At 37.3% G+C, this 19,366-nt stretch overlaps 1 protein-coding gene across 1 annotated transcript; it reads right to left on the minus strand.

Annotated features, from left to right (window-relative positions):
- Nucleotides 1-1,264: 1,264 nt before the first annotated feature.
- LOC138851038 (serine/arginine repetitive matrix protein 5-like) lies at nucleotides 1,265-16,331 on the minus strand. The gene is made up of 4 exons (XM_070088450.1): nucleotides 10,821-16,331; nucleotides 10,023-10,115; nucleotides 4,067-4,108; nucleotides 1,265-3,814 (listed from the first exon to the last, which is right to left on the minus strand). Exon 4 carries the CDS (start codon nucleotides 3,781-3,783, stop codon nucleotides 2,230-2,232), a length of 1,554 nt encoding a protein of 517 aa, XP_069944551.1. The 5' UTR covers nucleotides 3,784-3,814; nucleotides 4,067-4,108; nucleotides 10,023-10,115; nucleotides 10,821-16,331; the 3' UTR covers nucleotides 1,265-2,229.
- Between the last annotated feature and the right edge of the window lie 3,035 nt (nucleotides 16,332-19,366).

The raw sequence follows: 19,366 nt of genomic DNA on the forward strand, positions 1-19,366 counted from the left end.
ACATATTTTCAAATATAACAAAAAAAAAAAAAAGTAGATCAAAGTTTTTTTACACATTTTCAAATGTACAAAAAAAAAAAGATCTACTTTTTTTACATACTTTCAAATGTTGAAAAAACGTATGTAAATGTTTGGACCATTTATGGGTTAAAGTGCTCAGGTACGAGTGAAGATAAATTTGTAGAAGGCAAGTGAGCTTTTGCACATGGAAGTGGGGAAGAGCAAATAAGAATTGTCAGAACTTTCCACAGAGGAAGGAAAACGTAAGATGTAGGGCGAATGTAAAGGGTAGGTAAATTTAAGGAAGATATGAGAGAGCGAGTATGAAGAAAGAGGTGTAATAAATAGGGGCAATGATTAAACAAATTAGCCCTACTAATATTCAGTTATCATTCTATATGAGAAAAGGTCATGTAGGTCATAGAAAAAGTGAATAAATTAATGGAGGCAATGGGAATCACGTTGATCTTGTAAAGACGGGACATTCACCTCTGGGAAAGATCGAAAAGCCCCAAGACAAACATACCCCTTGATGATGAACGGGATCAAGTATAGAAAGAGTGGTGGAGGAGCCTGAAGAATATATTTGGTCACTATAGTAGAGTTTAGATAAGTTTAGGGTTGAAAAAATGTGAAGAAGGGTTATTCTATCAGCCCCCCCCCCCAAGAAAGATGGGCTATATTTTAAGAAGGTTTAGGCAGCTATGACAAGCAGCTTTCAGAGAGGTTATCAAGATTTTTAGGGCATTCAGTGATCAAGCAGAGGGTCAAGAAATCTGACTGTATCCTGTTCAGGGATATGGGAGCCATACAGGTGTTGAGCAATACAAGAGACAATAGAGCATCTCATGAAAGTTATCTGGTGTGTTAGCAGCAAAATTTAAACCCATGATTAGTGGCCCAATTGAAAGTGCAAACAAGGGGACGGTCAGGACCCACATAAACTATTGCAAAATCATCAACACAGAGACATAATCAAACAGTGGAAGGCAGAACAAAGCCAAGGTCATTAATGGGGAGCAGGGTGTAGATAGTGCTTATAACACAGCCTTGAGGTACACCTTCAACCTGGACAAAGTCAGAAGAAGAGCTGTTATTTACCCAGACACAGAAGTGTCACTCTGATAAGAAATCTTTAAAAGAAAAGTACCAAACTGCCTTTAAGGCCAAGGAATGAACTTGAGAATTAAAAAAAAAAAAAAAAGGCATCCTGTTTACAAAAAGAGTTATGCATATAATTAAAATAAATTAATATTCTTAAAAATTTATTTGGTTTAAATACGATGTAATTAGCACAATCAAAATATTCACAAATTAATTACAGTGGGTTAAGTTTTAGTGATATAGATAAATACAGACTATTTAATATGGAAATATAACAGCCATTTGGTAACTAGGTCTGAATGGAAATGAACTAAAACCAGTAATAAAATATGATGTTGAATATTGAAAATGTGGAATGAAATATTTATATACAAGTTGAATGAGATGACACATAGTTCTATACTTTATTAACACAAGCATACGAAGAGATACAGGAGTAACTAAGACAAAAATTATACAATATCCATATCTAACAATTTTTTTTTTATGGAAGTAAATCCCATGTGTATAGACAATGTATTCTCAAGATAAATATTTACAGCAAGCACAATCCATGCTGTTTTTAAAAGGATCATCTTTCCAATGAATATTCAGACAATACAAATCTTTAATAAGTACCAATTATTATGATTGCTATGGTGAGATAATCATTAATAAACAATTTATTCAAATTGCTTTCATAAGAATAAAAGTAAATGCACAAAAATCAAGTTAAAACTAGTACAATATGTAGCATAATAAAACATGTAACAGTAGCCAGACTGTTACAAAGTTACCATGCTCATTTTCATAGGATGTGATGCGATTCATTCACATCTAAGAAAATTATTACATTCATGGGGAAGTGCTAAATCCTTATGGGTCACAACACCTGGGGAATGGGAGGCATCCGGTTCAAGCAAAGAGAGGGGAAGTCAGGTCCAATTCCTTGGATCAAGAGCCCCTCACCGGCACCTAGGAACCTTCCTGAAAGGGGCCACCCCTAGGATAAAGTATTATTTAACCTTTTAAAGTTTACTTGTTTTGGCTAAGCAGGTAAATGCATAATGAAAGTACAGTATTTAAAAGATTATACAATGTATTTTCAGCTTAGATATATATATAGCAACTTTCTTACATTTTGCATTAATTAAGAACAGGTTTTAAGAATTCTTTATTTCTTTCTTTCATCTTTTCCAATATTTTTTGTTTTTCAATTTCAACAAAATTTTCCATTTCTGTCAGAGAATTTCCTATTTTGGGCTCCCCAGATTTGCCATTTTCTTCTTTGTTCCACTTGTTGAATCTAGAAGAGTTCTCTGGAGAGAATTTCCTTGAAGGTGAAGATATCTTGTCACCATCCTTGTTGGTAAAACCTTTACCAGATGACTCCTGCCTATTTGGAGTTTTGGGATGTGACAATTCCTGTCGACTTGGGGTTTTGGGATGAGACAATTCCTGTCTTCTTGGAGTTTTGGCATGAGACGATTCTTGTCTACTTGGGGTTTTTGGACGGGACGATTCCCATCTATTTGAGGCTTTTGGGTGGGATGAATCCTGTCTATTAGGTGTTTTGGGATGAGATGATTCCCACCTACCTGGAGTTTTGTGAAGTGGCTCCCACCGACTTTTAGGACGAGATTCCCATCTACTTGGAGTTTTAGGACGAGATTCCCATCTACCTGGGGTTTTGGGTTCACACCTACCTGGAGTTCTGGGCTCACACCTACCTGGAGTTCTGGGAGGAGGAGATTCCCACCTACTTGGAGTTTTGGAATAAGATTTTGATCTACCAGGTGATTTATTTCTTGAGGATTCCAAATGACTTGGAGTTTTGGGACACAATATTTCCCTTTGGGTCTCAGGAATGTCCACACCAATTATCCCATACTTAATCTGACTTTCAATTTTTGTTTTTGCAGCTTCAATTATCATTGCACGCTCAAGTTTGTTTAATGGTTCTGGGTAATTGTTGCCTCTGCGATGTGGGCTCTCTCTTTCTCTTTGTCTATCTTTGGGATTTTCTATATTATGGTCGTCTCTCGAACGTTCATGCTCCCTGTGTCCTCGGTAGCGAGAGGAGCCATGAGTAGGTGACCTCCTCGTCAAATCCCTAAGATATCTGACCTCGCACTTATTATATCTACGGCCCCTGTTATAGACATAGTAGCGGCCATGTGTATAGCCTTCCTGGCCATATTCATGGCCAAATCCATGGCCCTGGCCATAGCCACGACCCTGGCCATAGCCACGGCCATGCATAATTTCTCGTTCTCTACTTCTTGGGCTTCGGTATAAATGTAATCTCGACCTGGATCGAGAACGGCTCTCTCTACGACAACGCGATCTGGAACGGGAACGAGAGCGAATATCTTGCCTATGATGCAATGGGGAATGAGAATTTTTCCTATACTGTGATCTTGAGTGTGATCGAGAGCGGCTTTTAGAGCGTGATCTCGAGTGATTACTAGATTTTGACTTGGACTCTTGTATCTTGGGACTTTCAATATCCTTACCCTTTTTCACTGATGATTTGTCTTTACTGACATTGCTTTTGACTGCCTGATCAAGAATTTCATACTCTTCTTCACTTTCTCTAAATACTGGATGAACTTCTTGTACATTAGGTGTAGAATTTGCCCCGATTTTAGTCTTTGATAGACGAAACCCTTGCTCATAGCTCTTCATCACATTCATCATCAGAGTAATACTATCAGGTTTCTCTGATGCTCTGAAACAGATGTAGTAATGAATGCTGTCCTACCCCAGATTAAAAAGTTTGTATTATTATTGCTATTGTAAATATTTTTGACCATTAATGAAATTACAAATAAAATTCTATTACAATAGTTCATTCAAAAATGCATTTATATATACACAGGAACAAACTTTGATAAAGGTAAAAAGTGTCCAATGATGTACCATTCCTTCAGATTATGTTGAAAAATAAACATAATCCCAAAATGGACATTATCTCACTTACCCTTCTTTCTCTGATGAGTAATTTTCTTTAGTTTTCTTATCTCTGCAAAAACAAGCAATTTTTAAACTTACAATGCTGTAAGCCAAAAACAAAGATCATTATATCAAATATAAATTTCTTTAGTCAATTTAAGAATGTAAATTAAAACTTCATTTGATTACCTGTTTCCATTATTATTTTTTTCCAACAAACAGAACCTACTCAAGATTCATTAGTATATTACAGTAATCCCTGATTACTGAAAGCCTACTCTGTATAATTTTGTTAATCAGCGAAGAATAAGTTAAACAAAACTTTGCCTAGTAAGCAGCTATCCCCAGCTCAGCAATCTCTCATAGTGGCTTCTCCTGTAGCAAAAATTAAACCTTTCCTGGCCAGTGTTTTACATGAAAATATGAGCCAATCATACATACATATGCAAAATGACAATATGCAAAAAATCAATGCTTTCAATAAGTGAAAATCCAAAGTAAAAAAGAGTGAAACTGCATTTATCACTGACAAAAAGCACTCGCTTAAAACCTAATCATAGTGGTCAGATTATTTTCCTTTGTCACCTCTTTTTTTCTTTCTTTTTTATCCACAACCTTTTTTTTTTCTGAACTACCCTAGTCCTTCCTCTCCCCATTCTTGTCATTCCTATTATGGCTTAACAAAAAGAATCAATCATGGTAAACTTGAAAAAAATCTGCCCACAATGCCCACAAAAATATGAGACCAATATACCTACACCTTTTTTTTTTTTTTAATATGCTTGCCATCTCCCACAGAGGCAGGGTGACCCAAAGTAAAGAAACACCTTCACCATCATTCACACTATCATTGTCTTGCCAGAGGTTAACAGATATGAAAGTTTAGATGTCCCTCCAAACAACAAACATCCCAAATCTCTCCTTTAGAGTGGAGGCACTGTACTTCCCACCTCCAGGACTCGTGTCTGCCTAACTGGTTTCCCTGAATCCCTTCACAAAACATTACCCTGCTCACACTTCAACAGCTCATCAAGCGTGGGGAGTTTTGAATCAAGTGTGAGAGTAATGGTGGTTGGGGATTTCAATGCTAAAGTGGGTAAAAATGTTATGGAGGGAGTAGTAGGTAAATTTGGGGTGCCAGGGGTAAATGTAAATGGGGAGCCTTTAATTGAGCTATGTGTAGAAAGAAATTTGGTAATAAGTAATACATATTTTATGAAAGAGAGGATAAATAAATATACAAGGTATGATGTAGCACGTAATGAAAGTAGTTTGTTAGATTATGTATTGGTGGATAAAAGGTTGATGGGTAGGCTCCAGGATGTACATGTTTATAGAGGGGCAACTGATATACTGGATCATTATTTAGTTGTAGCTACAGTTAGAGTAAGAGGTAGATAGGAAAAGAGGAAGGTGGCAACAACAAGTAAGAGGGAGGTGAAAGTGTATAAACTAAGGGAGGAGGAAGTTCGGGCGAGATATAAGCGACTATTGCCAGAAAGGTGGGCTAGTGCAAAGATGAGTAGTGGGGGGGTTGAAGAGGGTTGGAATAGTTTTAAAAATGCAGTATTAGAATGTGGGGCAGAAGTTTGTGGTTATAGGAGGGTGGGGGCAGGAGGAAAGAGGAGTGATTGGTGGAATGATGAAGTAAAGGGTGTGATAAAAGAGAAAAAGGTAGCTTACGAGAGGTTTTTACAAAGCAGAAGTGTTATAAGAAGAGCAGAGTACAGTGGACCCCCGGTTAACGATATTTTTTCACTCCAGAAGTATGTTCAGGTGCCAGTACTGACCGAATTTGTTCCCATAAGAAATATTGTGAAGTAGATTAGTCCATTTCAGACCCCCAAACATACACGTACAAACGCACTTACATAAATACACTTACATAATTGGTCGCATTCGGAGGTAATCGTTATGCGGGGGTCCACTGTATATGGAGAGTAAAAGAAAGGTGAAGAGAGTGGTGAGATAGTGCAAAAGGAGAGCAGATGATAGAGTGGGAGAGGCACTGTCAAGAAATTTTAATGAAAATAAGAAAAAATTTTGGAGTGAGTTAAACAAGTTAAGAAAGCCTAGGGAAAGTATGGATTTGTCAGTTAAAAACAGAGTAGGGGAGTTAGTAGATGGGGAGAGGGAGGTATTAGGTAGATGGCGAGAATACTTTGAGGAACTTTTAAATGTTAAGGAAGAAAGGGAGGCGGTAATTTCATGCACTGGCCAGGGAGGTATACCATCTTTTAGGAGTGAAGAAGAGCAGAATGTAAGTGTGGTGGAGGTACGTGAGGCATTACGTAGAATGAAAGGGGGTAAAGCACCTGGAACTGATGGGATCATGACAGAAATGTTAAAAGCAGGGGGGGATATAGTGTTGGAGTGGTTGGTACTTTTGTTTAATAAATGTATGAAAGAAGGGAAGGTACCTAGGGATTGGCAGAGAGCATGTATAGTCCCTTTATATAAAGGGAAAGGGGACAAAAGAGATTGTAAAAATTATAGAGGAATAAGTTTACTGAGTATACCAGGAAAAGTATACGGTAGGGTTATAATTGAAAGAATTAGAGGTAAGACAGAATGTAGAATTGTGGACGAGCAAGGAGGCTTCAGAGTGGGTAGGGGATGTGTAGATCAAGTGCTTACATTGAAGCATATATGTGAACAGTATTTAGATAAAGGTAGGGAAGTTTTTATTGCATTTATGGATTTAGAAAAGGCATATGATAGAGTGGATAGAGGAGCAATGTGGCAGATGTTGCAAGTATATGGAATAGGTGGTAAGTTACTAAATGCTGTAAAGAGCTTTTATGAGGATAGTGAGGCTCAGGTTAGGGTGTGTAGAAGAGAGGGAGAATACTTCCCGGTAAAAGTAGGTCTTAGACAGGGATGTGTAATGTCACCATGGTTGTTTAATATATTTATAGATGGGGTTGTAAAAGAAGTAAATGCTAGGGTGTTCGGGAGAGGGGTGGGATTAAATTATGGGGAATCAAATTCAAAATGGGAATTGACACAGTTACTTTTTGCTGATGATACTGTGCTTATGGGAGATTCTAAAGAAAAATTGCAAAGGTTAGTGGATGAGTTTGAGAATGTGTGTAAAGGTAGAAAGTTGAAAGTGAACATAGAAAAGAGTAAGGTGATGAGGGTATCAAATGATTTAGATAAAGAAAAATTGGATATCAAATTGGGGAGGAGGAGTATGGAAGAAGTGAATGTTTTCAGATACTTGGGAGTTGACGTGTCGGCGGATGGATTTATGAAGGATGAGGTTAATCATAGAATTGATGAGGGAAAAAAGGTGAGTGGTGCGTTGAGGTATATGTGGAGTCAAAAAACGTTATCTATGGAGGCAAAGAAGGGAATGTATGAAAGTATAGTAGTACCAACACTCTTATATGGATGTGAAGCTTGGGTGGTAAATGCAGCAGCGAGGAGACGGTTGGAGGCAGTGGAGATGTCCTGTCTAAGGGCAATGTGTGGTGTAAATATTATGCAGAAAATTCGGAGTGTGGAAATTAGGAGAAGGTGTGGAGTTAATAAAAGCATTAGTCAGAGGGCAGAAGAGGGGTTGTTGAGGTGGTTTGGTCATTTAGAGAGAATGGATCAAAGTAGAATGACATGGAAAGCATATAAATCTATAGGGGAAGGAAAGAGGGGTAGGGGTCGTCCTCGAAAGGGTTGGAAAGAGGGGGTAAAAGAGGTTTTGTGGGTGAGGGGCTTGGACTTCCAGCAAGTGTGCATGAGCGTGTTAGATAGGAGTGAATGGAGACGAATGATACTTGGGACCTGACGATCTGTTGGAGTGTGAGCAGGGTAATATTTAGTGAAGGGATTCAGGGAAACCGGTTATTTTCATATAGTCGGACTTGAGTCCTGGAAATGGGAAGTACAATGCCTGCACTTTAAAGGAGGGGTTTGGGATATTGGCAGTTTGGAGGGATATGTTGTGTATCTCTATACGTATATGCTTCTAAACTGTTGTATTCTGAGCACCTCTGCAAAAGCAGTGATAATGTGTGAGTGTGGTGAAAGTGTTGAATGATGATGAAAGTATTTTCTTTTTGGGGATTTTCTTTCTTTTTTTGGGTCACCCTGCCTCGGTGGGAGACAACCGACTTGTTGAAAAAAAAAAAAATTAAAAACAAGAGCTAAACCTGTATGGATCAAATGGCTACATATATAAAGAATTAATGAATTTGATTACAACATGGATAAAACCAAACTCCCTATCAGATTATTTCTTCTCTTTCTCATTTCTGTTTAGCCAAACATACTCCCTCCATGGCTATGCTCTACTACATCCACACCCAGATTCATCACACCTCTGTCCATTGCAATGTTCTACATACACACCCAGCTTCATCACACTACTTCTTCCATCAGTATGCTCTATGGTGATACCCAGCTCCATCACACCTCCCTCCATTATACTTACACCCAACTCCATCATTTTTTTTTTTCAACAATTTGGCTTTCTCCCACCAAGGCAGGGTGACCCAAAAAGAAAGAAAATCCCCAAAAAGAAATACTCTCATCATTCAACACTTTCACCTCACTCATACATAATCACTGTTTTTGCAGAGGCTCTCAGATATGACCGTTTAGAAGTCCCTCCAAACTGTCAATATCCCATATCCCCTCCTTTAACCCTTAAATGGTCCAAACATATATATACGTTTTTTCAACATCTGAATGTAAAAAAATGTAGATCTTCTTTTTTGTTTTACATTTGAAAACGTGCAAAAAAAAATTTGATCTACATTTTTTTTGTTATATTTGAAAATATGTAAAAAAAAGTAGATCTACTTTTGTAGCACTACGAATTTGAACGTCAATCTCTTTGGACCGTTTAAGGGTTAAAGTGCAGGCATTGTACTTTCCATTTCCAGGACTCAGGTCTGGCTAAATCTATAATAACCGCTCACAAAATCTCCTTTACCCCCTCCCTCCAACCTTTTTGAAAACGACCCTTACCCCTCCTTCCTTCCCCTACAAATTTATATGCTCTCCAAGTCATTCTACTTTGATCCATTCTCTCTAAATGACCAAACCACCTCAACAACCCCTCTTCAGCCCTCTACTACTTTTAGTAACTTCACACCTCCACCTAATTTCCACACCCTGAATTCTCTGCATTATGCAGAGAATTCACACATTGCCCTTAGACAGGACATCTCCACTGCCTCCAACCACCTCCTTGCTGCAGCATTTACAACCCAAGCTTCACACCCATATAAGAGTGTTGGTACCACTATACTTTCATACATTCCCTTCTTTGCCTCCATAGATAACATTTTTTGTCTCCACAGATACCTCAATGCACCACTTGCCTTTTTTTCCTTCATCACTTCTGTGGTTAACCTCATCCTTCATAAACCCGTTCGCCAACAAGTCAACTCCCAAATACGTATCTGAAAACATTCACTTCTTCCATACTCCCTCTCTCCAATGTGATATCCAATTTTTCTTTATTTAGATCATTTGATACCCTCATCACCTTACTATTATCTATGTTCACTCTCAACTTTCTACCTTTACACACCCTCCATTTCCAACTCTATCATACTTAATTTAAAAGCAAAGTATTCAACTATCACCAAAGACAGACATATGTAGCAGAACTTTCACTGGCATAATGTTTCATGTTAAGGTGTGAATTTCTTATTTTTTGATGAATTAAAAATTTATAAAAAATATTCTGATTGATTTTTTAGGTGACTGAAATGTAACCCTATTTTTTCTTGTATGTTCTTCAGTTCAGTTAACACTATTTCATTTAAAGTGCAGGGTTTCAGGAATATAATCTGTACACTATACTATCCATCATAAAAACAAATTTAAATAACACCTATGAGCATGACAGTGTATTGGGGAAGTGTGAACTGAAGACACAAACGACAATTAGATATCACCTAAACATTAACAGCTATGCTGGAACTTAGATATTATCCAAATATCAAAAGTTTCGTAATTTTGTATATACTTACTTTTGGAGCGACTCTCGACTAGCTTCTACTTTCTTATAATAAGCAGATAGCTTTTCATTCAAGCTTTCTAATTCTGGTATAGGATCCTCTTCCCTGTAACAATTAAAACCAGTTATTTCATTATAAAAACATAGTTGTACAACTACCAAGAATCTGTAGCAAATTCATTACATAAAACAATGCACAAAACTTACCTCAACAACACAGAACCCATTATAGTTTCTTGATTATTTGGAGAAATGAAGTTTCAGTAGAATGATATCAGATGCAAAATTATACTAATTTTTCTTAAAACAATATCTTTAATAGTTTCACAAACATAGTTACATAATTTAAGTATAAATCATGTTTTATTTACATCTTCAGTGTAAAGGGCATTTTACAAGACAGACAATTTTTCCATTTATAATGTGTCTTGTCACCTTAATAAAAAAAAAATTACGATTTACATAGTTATATAAACACATCCAATGTATTGTATATAAATAAACAAAAATGTATTCTCAGCAGACGAAGTTAGCTAACACCAGAGGTACATAGGTGAAATTGTACCAAGAGATAGCATTTTATATGTTTTACAGTACTTGCATCATAAATTTGCCTCAGGCTAAGATGCTGCTCGCCCATACAATGGTAAGATGAACAATTCCATACTCAAATGCTGAAACGATAAAAATGTTGAACTTTTTAACGTGTAAAAAATAATTGACCTAAGTTTAGAAAAAAACACTCAACTTGCTTTAAGAATAAAGGAAACTCAATAAATTCAAGAGTTTGTTAAGAAAATAATAAACTTACACTTTTGAGTAGTTTGATGGATATTTAGACTTTTCTTCTAGTTTCTCTTTGTGTAATTTTCCTGTTTTGCTTTGTTTTTCCTTCTTCTCCCTTTTCTTGTATTTTTTCTTTTTATACTTTTTTCTGCTGCTACTATCCGAGGTTCCACTCGTACTGCTGCTGCTGAGACTAGTGCTGCTGCTGCTGCTGCTGCTGGTGCTACTGCTACTGCTGCTAGTGCTACTACTGCTGCTGTAGCTTATGCTCCTACTTCCATTTCTGGACCTTCTACTTCTGCTTCTAGATCGGTTTCTTCTGCTTTTTTTCTTGTGGGAATCTAAGAGATTATTTAGAAAATTGACAAGAAAGGTTAAGCGATAATTTTTGGATAGTATAGAAGTTAAAAAAGTAATTTAAAGAATAAATGTAAACACTTGAGAAATTCAATAATATAATCCAAAACAAAAAACTTACAGTACCTGTATTGGTTATTCCTACAAGTCCTCTCCCACAAGACATAATGGTGGCTCAAGCAAAACTCTTCCATAAAATCCTGTCAATTTATCCTTCAACAAAGCTCACTATATATACCCATAACTACAAGAAGAACAACTGTATAACAAAAACTATTATAAATCCAAATATTTTTAAATAATAATTGAAGATTAAAGCATAAAATGACAAAATTCCTGCAATATAACCTCGTAATGACCATCACGGTATATTGTGATTACATACAGTTAGTACTATTTGATGTAACAGTCATTTCTTCACTCTTTCCTTCCACTTTATGTTTAGCATCTCTAATTATTAATGCTCACCTTAGTGCTCTCTTCCCAACTATCTTCTTTGTATGTCCATAGTATCTCATTCTTTAGCTGATATTTTATGGACATATTTAACTTTGATAACACTTAACCCTTAACTATGACCATTATCATATGTTCTCTCCACTCAATAAATTCCACAATTATTTTTTGATCAGTCTGCAATACATTAGGCAGTAACGAGTTAAAGAGTAATAAGAGTTCCTTCCAATAAACCTCAAACATCTGATGAACTTGATATGATACGTGATTCTTCACGATCAAACTTATAACTAAGGGGTCTCCACATCTATGAACAGTTATTAACCTGCATATTAATGTATTTTCCTTTATAGATGGATATAGTAAATAGTTTCATACTAGAATATTCATAAATACACAAGCTGTGCTGTAAATCTTACCCAGGTACAGTACAATGAAAATTCTTGAGTCCCACCATAATCTCTCTACCTTCAGCATCTTCATTACAGTAGAACCTCTCATTAATAGATTTCAGCAATTTTGGACAAAAAATTAGCTGGACAACTGTGCTAATTATTGGACAAAATAGAGAAACGTCTGTAATTTCACATTTTGTCCAGTTGTCTTCCGAAGTACTGGGCTAAATCCGCTAACTCTGACATTTGTCTGGTAAGAGCCAGAGCAGCCATGTCCAAACCTGTCTTTTTACTAAGCTCCCTGAGCAGTAGGCCACCTGTGCCTATTTCCTGTTTGTGTACGCTCAATCATACACTCATCATTTAGTTTCCAATTTTCCCTGGATTTAGAGCATCTTGTGTGACCTTATTAATATAATAAGTACAGAGCAATTAACAATGGTATCTAAGGCAAGAGATGGTGCCAAGAGAAAATGTGTGGTTCTCAGAAATCTACACTTTCTCGGCCATATGCACCTTCTCGGTCATCTACACCTTCTCAGCCATCTACAACTCTTCTGACTCATAATGAAAGTTATTCTGAGTCATCACTATCAATCACAGAAGTTTACATCTCATCTTTCCACCACAAAAAGGCAAGTAAAATTACTGTAAATTCGATAAAGTATTACAAAATTACTATACAGTAGAGCTACAATACCCATATTCTTAGTGTCCGGTTGTCTTCTGCAATAGCAGACCAAGTCCACTACTTCAGAAGACAACTGGACAATTATGAAATATTAATTTCATAATGAGACTTGTACCAAATTATTATTATATTCATGGGGAAGTGCTAAACCCATTAAGGTCATACAGCATATGGAGAATGGGGGAGGGGGTAGTTAGATATGATCAGAGGCAGGGAAGGTTAACTCCAATTCCTTGAATTAAGAGTCCTTCACCACCATTAAGGCACCCCCCTTGAAGGGCAGTCTAACAGAAGATAACCTTACTTCAAGTATTAACACAAGAGTTCAATAATACAACTGATAAATTTAACTCTTAAGTTAATTCCCATTAAAGGGAGAAAATTTAAGCAAGGCTATTTAGAGACCCACCAGCCATCACCTACTGTTCAACTTATGTCTGGACTTCTACACCATTATTAACAGAGTTTCAAGGCATTCCCAGATAACTTTTTGCTATCTATACTATTTACATTTAGATACTATTTCACAATTAAAATATATCTTATCTTAGTATAGTATTCATATTTAATGCAATTCATACATCCCTCCCATTTTCTGTATCATGTACCCCAAGGCAGCACTCGAGGCTGTCTCATTCCTCACTTATAACAATGACCTAGAAATGCTACCCAACAAACCAAAGCAATACTTCCTTCTTCCAGCACCCTACTGCTCAAGCTGTATGCTTAACCCTTTCATCAGCCATCACACAGCACTACTTCACTGAGGCCATGGTCCCACATGTAGTTCTGTGATGACCTCAGCTCACTCATATGAGTTGTGAGCACTACACAGTGAGTGTGCACAGTATAAAAAAAAAATTCTGCCCCACACGTTGCATGATGAGAAAAGCAAAACTCTCAACATGAGTTTAGTTTAAAATAGTAACTTTGAGGTGTTTTCTAGGACGTTTTTTTTAAGGTTTTATTAGCTGCTTCTGGGTATCCTTCGATACAATGGAAGAAATACTACTGAAATACAGATGATTTTACTTGGTTTCAAGACGAGACTTAGCTTGAAATCAGGCTCAAAAGAAGTGAAAATATTAGATTTTAGCCAATTTTCTTGAAGACAGGAATGTCACTCCCCCTTTAAACCTCCAGCCTGTTTTATGGATTTTTAACAGATCTAATTTAATTTCTGGAATGCCATAAACCATTATCAATCATTCTTGGTTATATTTTATCATCCAGGAAATAGAGTAAATCTTCTATTTTTCTGTAATTATGAATTAAAAATGGAAAACAAGTATAATATAGGAGAGGCCTGGGAACATGATAAATGAACAGAGTTCATTTGTTTTAGTGCCAAGAATCTCTACAGTGTTTATTTTGCACTATTTTTAAATTGGTATTTTTTTAAAATTTGTGTGAAACTGGCCAATTTACTACCTTCTGTGAATTTTACAGGGTAATTGTAATAGCAGAATTAGCAGTTTTGTATGCTCAACAGATAGAACAGAAGGCATACCAGCAAAACAGCTAAGAATTTGACTGAAAGGAGCAACTGCTAAATTTGTGCCTGCATAATTCCACAAGTTTTCCATAAAATTTTGTACTTTTGGTGTCATTACCTTCAGAAAAAGTTTCTAGTAAATAAGTTTATTCAGTCTATTCTCTGTTTCAAAAGAAATTTTTTTTTTTTTTTTAAGGTGGACACTGGGAGCAATATTAACTTAAGGGGTCTGGACAGTGAAAGCGCTAACATTGAACTTTGAAGTTTATTTCTTGTCAAGCTCAAAAAAAAAATTATAAGAATCAGCAATCAGAATACAGTAAGGCCCCACTTATACGGCAGGTTAGGTTCTAGGCTACCACTGCAAAGCAGGCATCGCCGGAAAGCAGAACACCATTTTTCCACTTATAAATGCATATAAATGCCAGATAACAAGTTTACACTAACGTATATTAGGTTAGGAATAGAACTAGGCATTAAAAACAATAAAACGTAAAATAACGTAACAGTAAAAGTAAACGTAAAAGTAGGTTGGTAAACAGCAACCACCCAGGGAGGTACTACCGTCCTGCCAAGTGAATGTAAAATAAAAGCCTGTAATTGTTTTACATGATGGTAGGATTGCTGGTGTCTTTTGTCTGTCTCATAAATATGCAAGATTACAGGCATGTCTTGCTACTTCTACTTACACTTAGGTCACACTACACATACATGTACACGTTTATTTATACACACTCATCTGAGTTTTCTTTGATTTTATCTTAATAGTTCTTGGTCTTATTAATTTTCCTTTTATATCCATGGGGAAGTGGAATAAGAATCTTTCCTCCGAAAGCCATGTGTGTTGTAAAAGTCAACTAAAATGCCGGGAACAATGGGCTAGTAACCCCTTTTCCTGTAATAATTACTAAAAAGAATAATAATAAGAAAATTGTCAAAGTGGGAAGTCTGAATGTGTGTGTGGATGTTGTGCAAATGATAAGAGAGAGATGATTGTGGATGTTATGAATGAGAAGAAGCTGGATGTCCTGGTTTTAAGTGAAACAAAGCTGAAAGGGGTGGGAGAGTTTCAATGGAGAGGAATAAATGGGATTAGGTCAGGGGTTTCAAATAGAGTTAGAGCTAAAGGAGTAGTAGCAATAATGTTGAAGGATAAGCTATGGCAGGAAAAAAGGGACTATAAATGTATTAATTCAAGGATTATGTGGAGTAAAATAAAGATTGGATGTGAAAAGTGGGTTATAGTAAGCGTGTATGCACCTGGAGAAGAAAGAAGTGTAGAGGAGAGAGAGAGATTTTGGGAAATGTTGAGTGAATGTGTGGGAAGCTTTGAATCAAGTGTGAGAGTAATGGTGGTTGGGGATTTCAATGCTAAAGTGGGTAAAAATGTTATGGAGGGAGTAGTAGGTAAATTTGGGGCACCAGAGGTAAATGTAAATGGGGAGCCTTTAATTGAGCTATGTGTAGAAAGAGATTTGGTAATAATACATATTTTATGAAAAAAAGGATAAATAAATATACAGTGGACCCCCGCATAACGATTACCTCCGAATGCGACCAATTATGTAAGTGTATTTATGTAAGTGCATTTGTACATGTATGTTTGGGGGTCTGAAATGGACTAATCTATTTCACAATATTTCTTATGGGAACAAATTCGGTCAGTACTGGCACCTGAACATACTTCTGGAGTGAAAAAATATTGTTAACCGGGGGTCCACTGTACAAGGTATGATGTAGCACGTATTGAAAGTAGTTTGTTAGATTATGTATTGGTGGATAAAAGGTTGATGGGTAGGCTCCAGGATGTACATGTTTATAGAGGGACAACTGATATATCGGATCATTATTTAGTTGTAGCTACACTTAGAGTAAGAGGTAGATGGGAAAAGAGGAAGGTGGCAACAACAAGTAAGAGGGAGGTGAAAGTGTATAAACTAAGGGAGGAGGAAGTTCGGGCGAGATATAAACGACTGTTGGCAGAAAGGTGGGCTAGTGCAAAGATGAGTAGTGGGGGGGTTGAAGAGGGTTGGAATAGTTTTAAAAATGCAATATTAGAATGTGGGGCAGAAGTCTGTGGTTATAGGAGGGTGGGGGCAGGTGGAAAGAGGAGTGATTGGTGGAATGATGAAGTAAAGGGTGTGATAAAAGAGAAAAAGTTAGCTTATGAGAAGTTTTTATAAAGCAGAAGTGTTATAAGAAAAGCAGAGTATATGGAGAGTAAAAGAAAGGTGAAGAGAGTGGTGAAAGAGTGCAAAAGGAGAGCAGATGATAGAGTGGGAGAGGCACTGTGAAGAAATTTTAATGAAAATAAGAAAAAATTTTGGAGTGAGTTAAACAAGTTAAGAAACCCTAGGGAAAGTATGGATTTGTCAGTTAAAAACAGAGTAGGGGAGTTAGTAGATGGGGAGAGGGAGGTATTAGGTAGATGGCGAGAATATTTTGAGGAACTTTTAAATGTTGAGGAAGAAAGGGAGGCGGTAATTTCATGCACTGGTCAGGGAGGTATACCATCTTTTAGGAGTGAAGAAGAGCAGAATGTAAGTGTGGGGGAGGTACGTGAGGCATTACGTAGAATGAAAGGGGGTAAAGCACCTGGAACTGATGGGATCATGACAGAAATGTTAAAAGCAGGGGGGGATATAGTGTTGGAGTGGTTGGTACTTTTGTTTAATAAATGTATGAAAGAGGGGAAGGTAACTAGGGATTGGCAGAGAGCATGTATAGTCCCTTTATATAAAGGGAAAGGGGACAAAAGAGATTGTAAAAATTATAGAGGAATAAGTTTATTGAGTATACCAGGAAAAGTGTATGGTAAGGTTATAATTGAAAGAATTAGAGGTAAGACAGAATGTAGGATTGCGGATGAGCAAGGAGGTTTCAGAGTGGGTAGGGGATGTGTAGATCAAGTGTTTACATTGAAGTATATATGTGAACAGTATTTAGATAAAGGTAGGGAAGGTTTTATTGCATTTATGGATTTAGAAAAGGCATATGATAGAGTGGATAGGGGAGCAATGTGGCAGATGTTGCAAGTATATAGAATAGGTGGTAAGTTACTAAATGCTGTAAAGAGTTTTTATGAGGATAGTGAGGCTCAGGTTAGGGTGTGTAGAAGAGAGGGAGACTACTTCCCGGTAAAAGTAGGTCTTAGACAGGGATGTGTAATGTCACCATGGTTGTTTAATATATTTATAGATGGGGTTGTAAAAGAAGTAAATGCTAGGGTGTTCGGGAGAGGGGTGGGATTAAATTATGGGGAATCAAATTCAAAATGGGAATTAACACAGTTACTTTTTGCTGATGAAACTGTGCTTATGGGAGATTCTAAAGAAAAATTGCAAAGGTTAGTGGATGAGTTTGGGAATGTGTGTAAAGTTAGAAAGTTGAAAGTGAACATAGAAAAGAGTAAGGTGATGAGGGTATCAAATGATTTAGATAAAGAAAAATTGGATATCAAATTGGGGAGGAGGAGTATATAAGAAGTGAATGTTTTCAGATACTTGGGAGTTGACGTGTCGGTGGATGGATTTATGAAGGATGAGGTTAATCATAGAATTGATGAGGGAAAAAAGGCGAGTGGTGCATTGAGGTATATGTGGAGTCAAAAAACGTTATCTATGGAGGCAAAGAAGGGAATGTATGAAACTATAGTAGTACCAACACTCTTATATGGGTGTGAAGCTTGGGTGGTAAATGCAGCAGCGAGGAGACGGTTGGAGGCAGTGGAGATGTCCTGTCTAAGGGCAATGTGTGGTGTAAATATTATGCAGAAAATTCGGAGTGTGGAAATTAGGAAAAGGTGTGGAGTTAATAAAAGTATTAGTCAGAGGGCAGAAGAGGGGTTGTTGAGGTGGTTTGGTCATTTAGAGAGAATGGATCAAAGTAGAATGACATGGAAAGCATATAAATCTATAGGGGAAGGAAGGCGAGGTAGGGGTCATCCTCGAAAGGGTTGGAGAGAGGGGGTAAAGGAGGTTTTGTGGGCAAGGGGCTTGGACTTCCAGCAAGCGTGCATGAGCGTGTTAGACAGGAGTGAATGGAGACGAATGGTACTTAGGACCTGACGATCTGTTGGAGTGTGAGCAGGGTAATATTTAGTGAAGGGATTCAGGGAAACCGGTTGTTTTCATATAGTCGGACTTGAGTCCTGGAAATGGGAAGTACAATGCCTGCACTTTAAAGGAGGAGTTTGGGATATTGGCAGTTTGGAGGGATATGTTGTGTATCTTTATACATATATGCTTCTAAACTGTTGTATTCTGAGCACCTCTGCAAAAACAGTGATTATGTGTGAGTGTGGTGAAAGTGTTGAATGATGATGAAAGCATTTTCTTTTTGGGGATTTTCTTTCTTTTTTGGGTCACCCTGCCTCGGTGGGAGACGGCTGACTTGTTGATTTTTTTTTTTTTTTTAAATTTGTAGTCTTAATATAGGGCAAAAGGTGAGTAGTATTTATTGTAAGAAGTCAGGTATGGTAGCCCTCCTGGCCACCCCACCCACACATAATATACTACGACGCTTAAAGTGCCCTAGACTGATAAAATGCTTATACAGTACACTCATTACTTACCTTAAAATGTATGTAGTCTTAATGTAAGGTGAGAGGTGAAAAGTATTTATTTGTAGAAAGTCTGGTGTGGGAGGTATGGTAGCCCGCCTAGCCACCCTACCTACTATGACATTTAACCCTTTGACTGTTTACGCCGTATAAATACGTCTTACTCGCCACTGTTTCTGACGTTTTTATATGCACAAATTCTAGCAGCTTCAAATCAAGCAGGAAAGGCCTGGTAGGCCTACATGAGAGAGAATGGGTCTCAGTGGTCGGTGTGCACCCTGTGAAAAAAATCGGGGACCCAGCGGTGCATTGTGGGAACTCCATCTTTTTAGTCCATTTTCACCATGCCTCTCGGTAAGAAGTTCCTCACTCCTCGGCGGATTGGATGTCTTTTGTTCCCAAGTGATAGCTCTAACAGCGATGAAAATGTCAGTGACAGTGAATTCCAGGGTTTTGAAGTGAGTGTGACCGGAAAAAGTGCCCAGGATAACGTAATTAGTGATGAAAACCCAGATGACCCACAACCTTCCACCTCTGGTGCTGGGCCGGCTTGTTCACGTTCACGTTTGCCTGTACCAGGACGAAAGAGGAAACTATTTGGTCATGTACAACACCC

This window comes from Cherax quadricarinatus, chromosome 24 (assembly GCF_038502225.1).
Source record: "Cherax quadricarinatus isolate ZL_2023a chromosome 24, ASM3850222v1, whole genome shotgun sequence".
Classification (NCBI taxonomy): domain Eukaryota; kingdom Metazoa; phylum Arthropoda; class Malacostraca; order Decapoda; family Parastacidae; genus Cherax; species Cherax quadricarinatus.

Excerpts from the sequence above, each read along its gene's own strand:
- LOC138851038 (XM_070088450.1), bottom strand. The coding sequence starts at position 3,783 with ATGATGAATGTGATGAAGAGCTATGAGCAAGGGTTTCGTCTATCAAAG.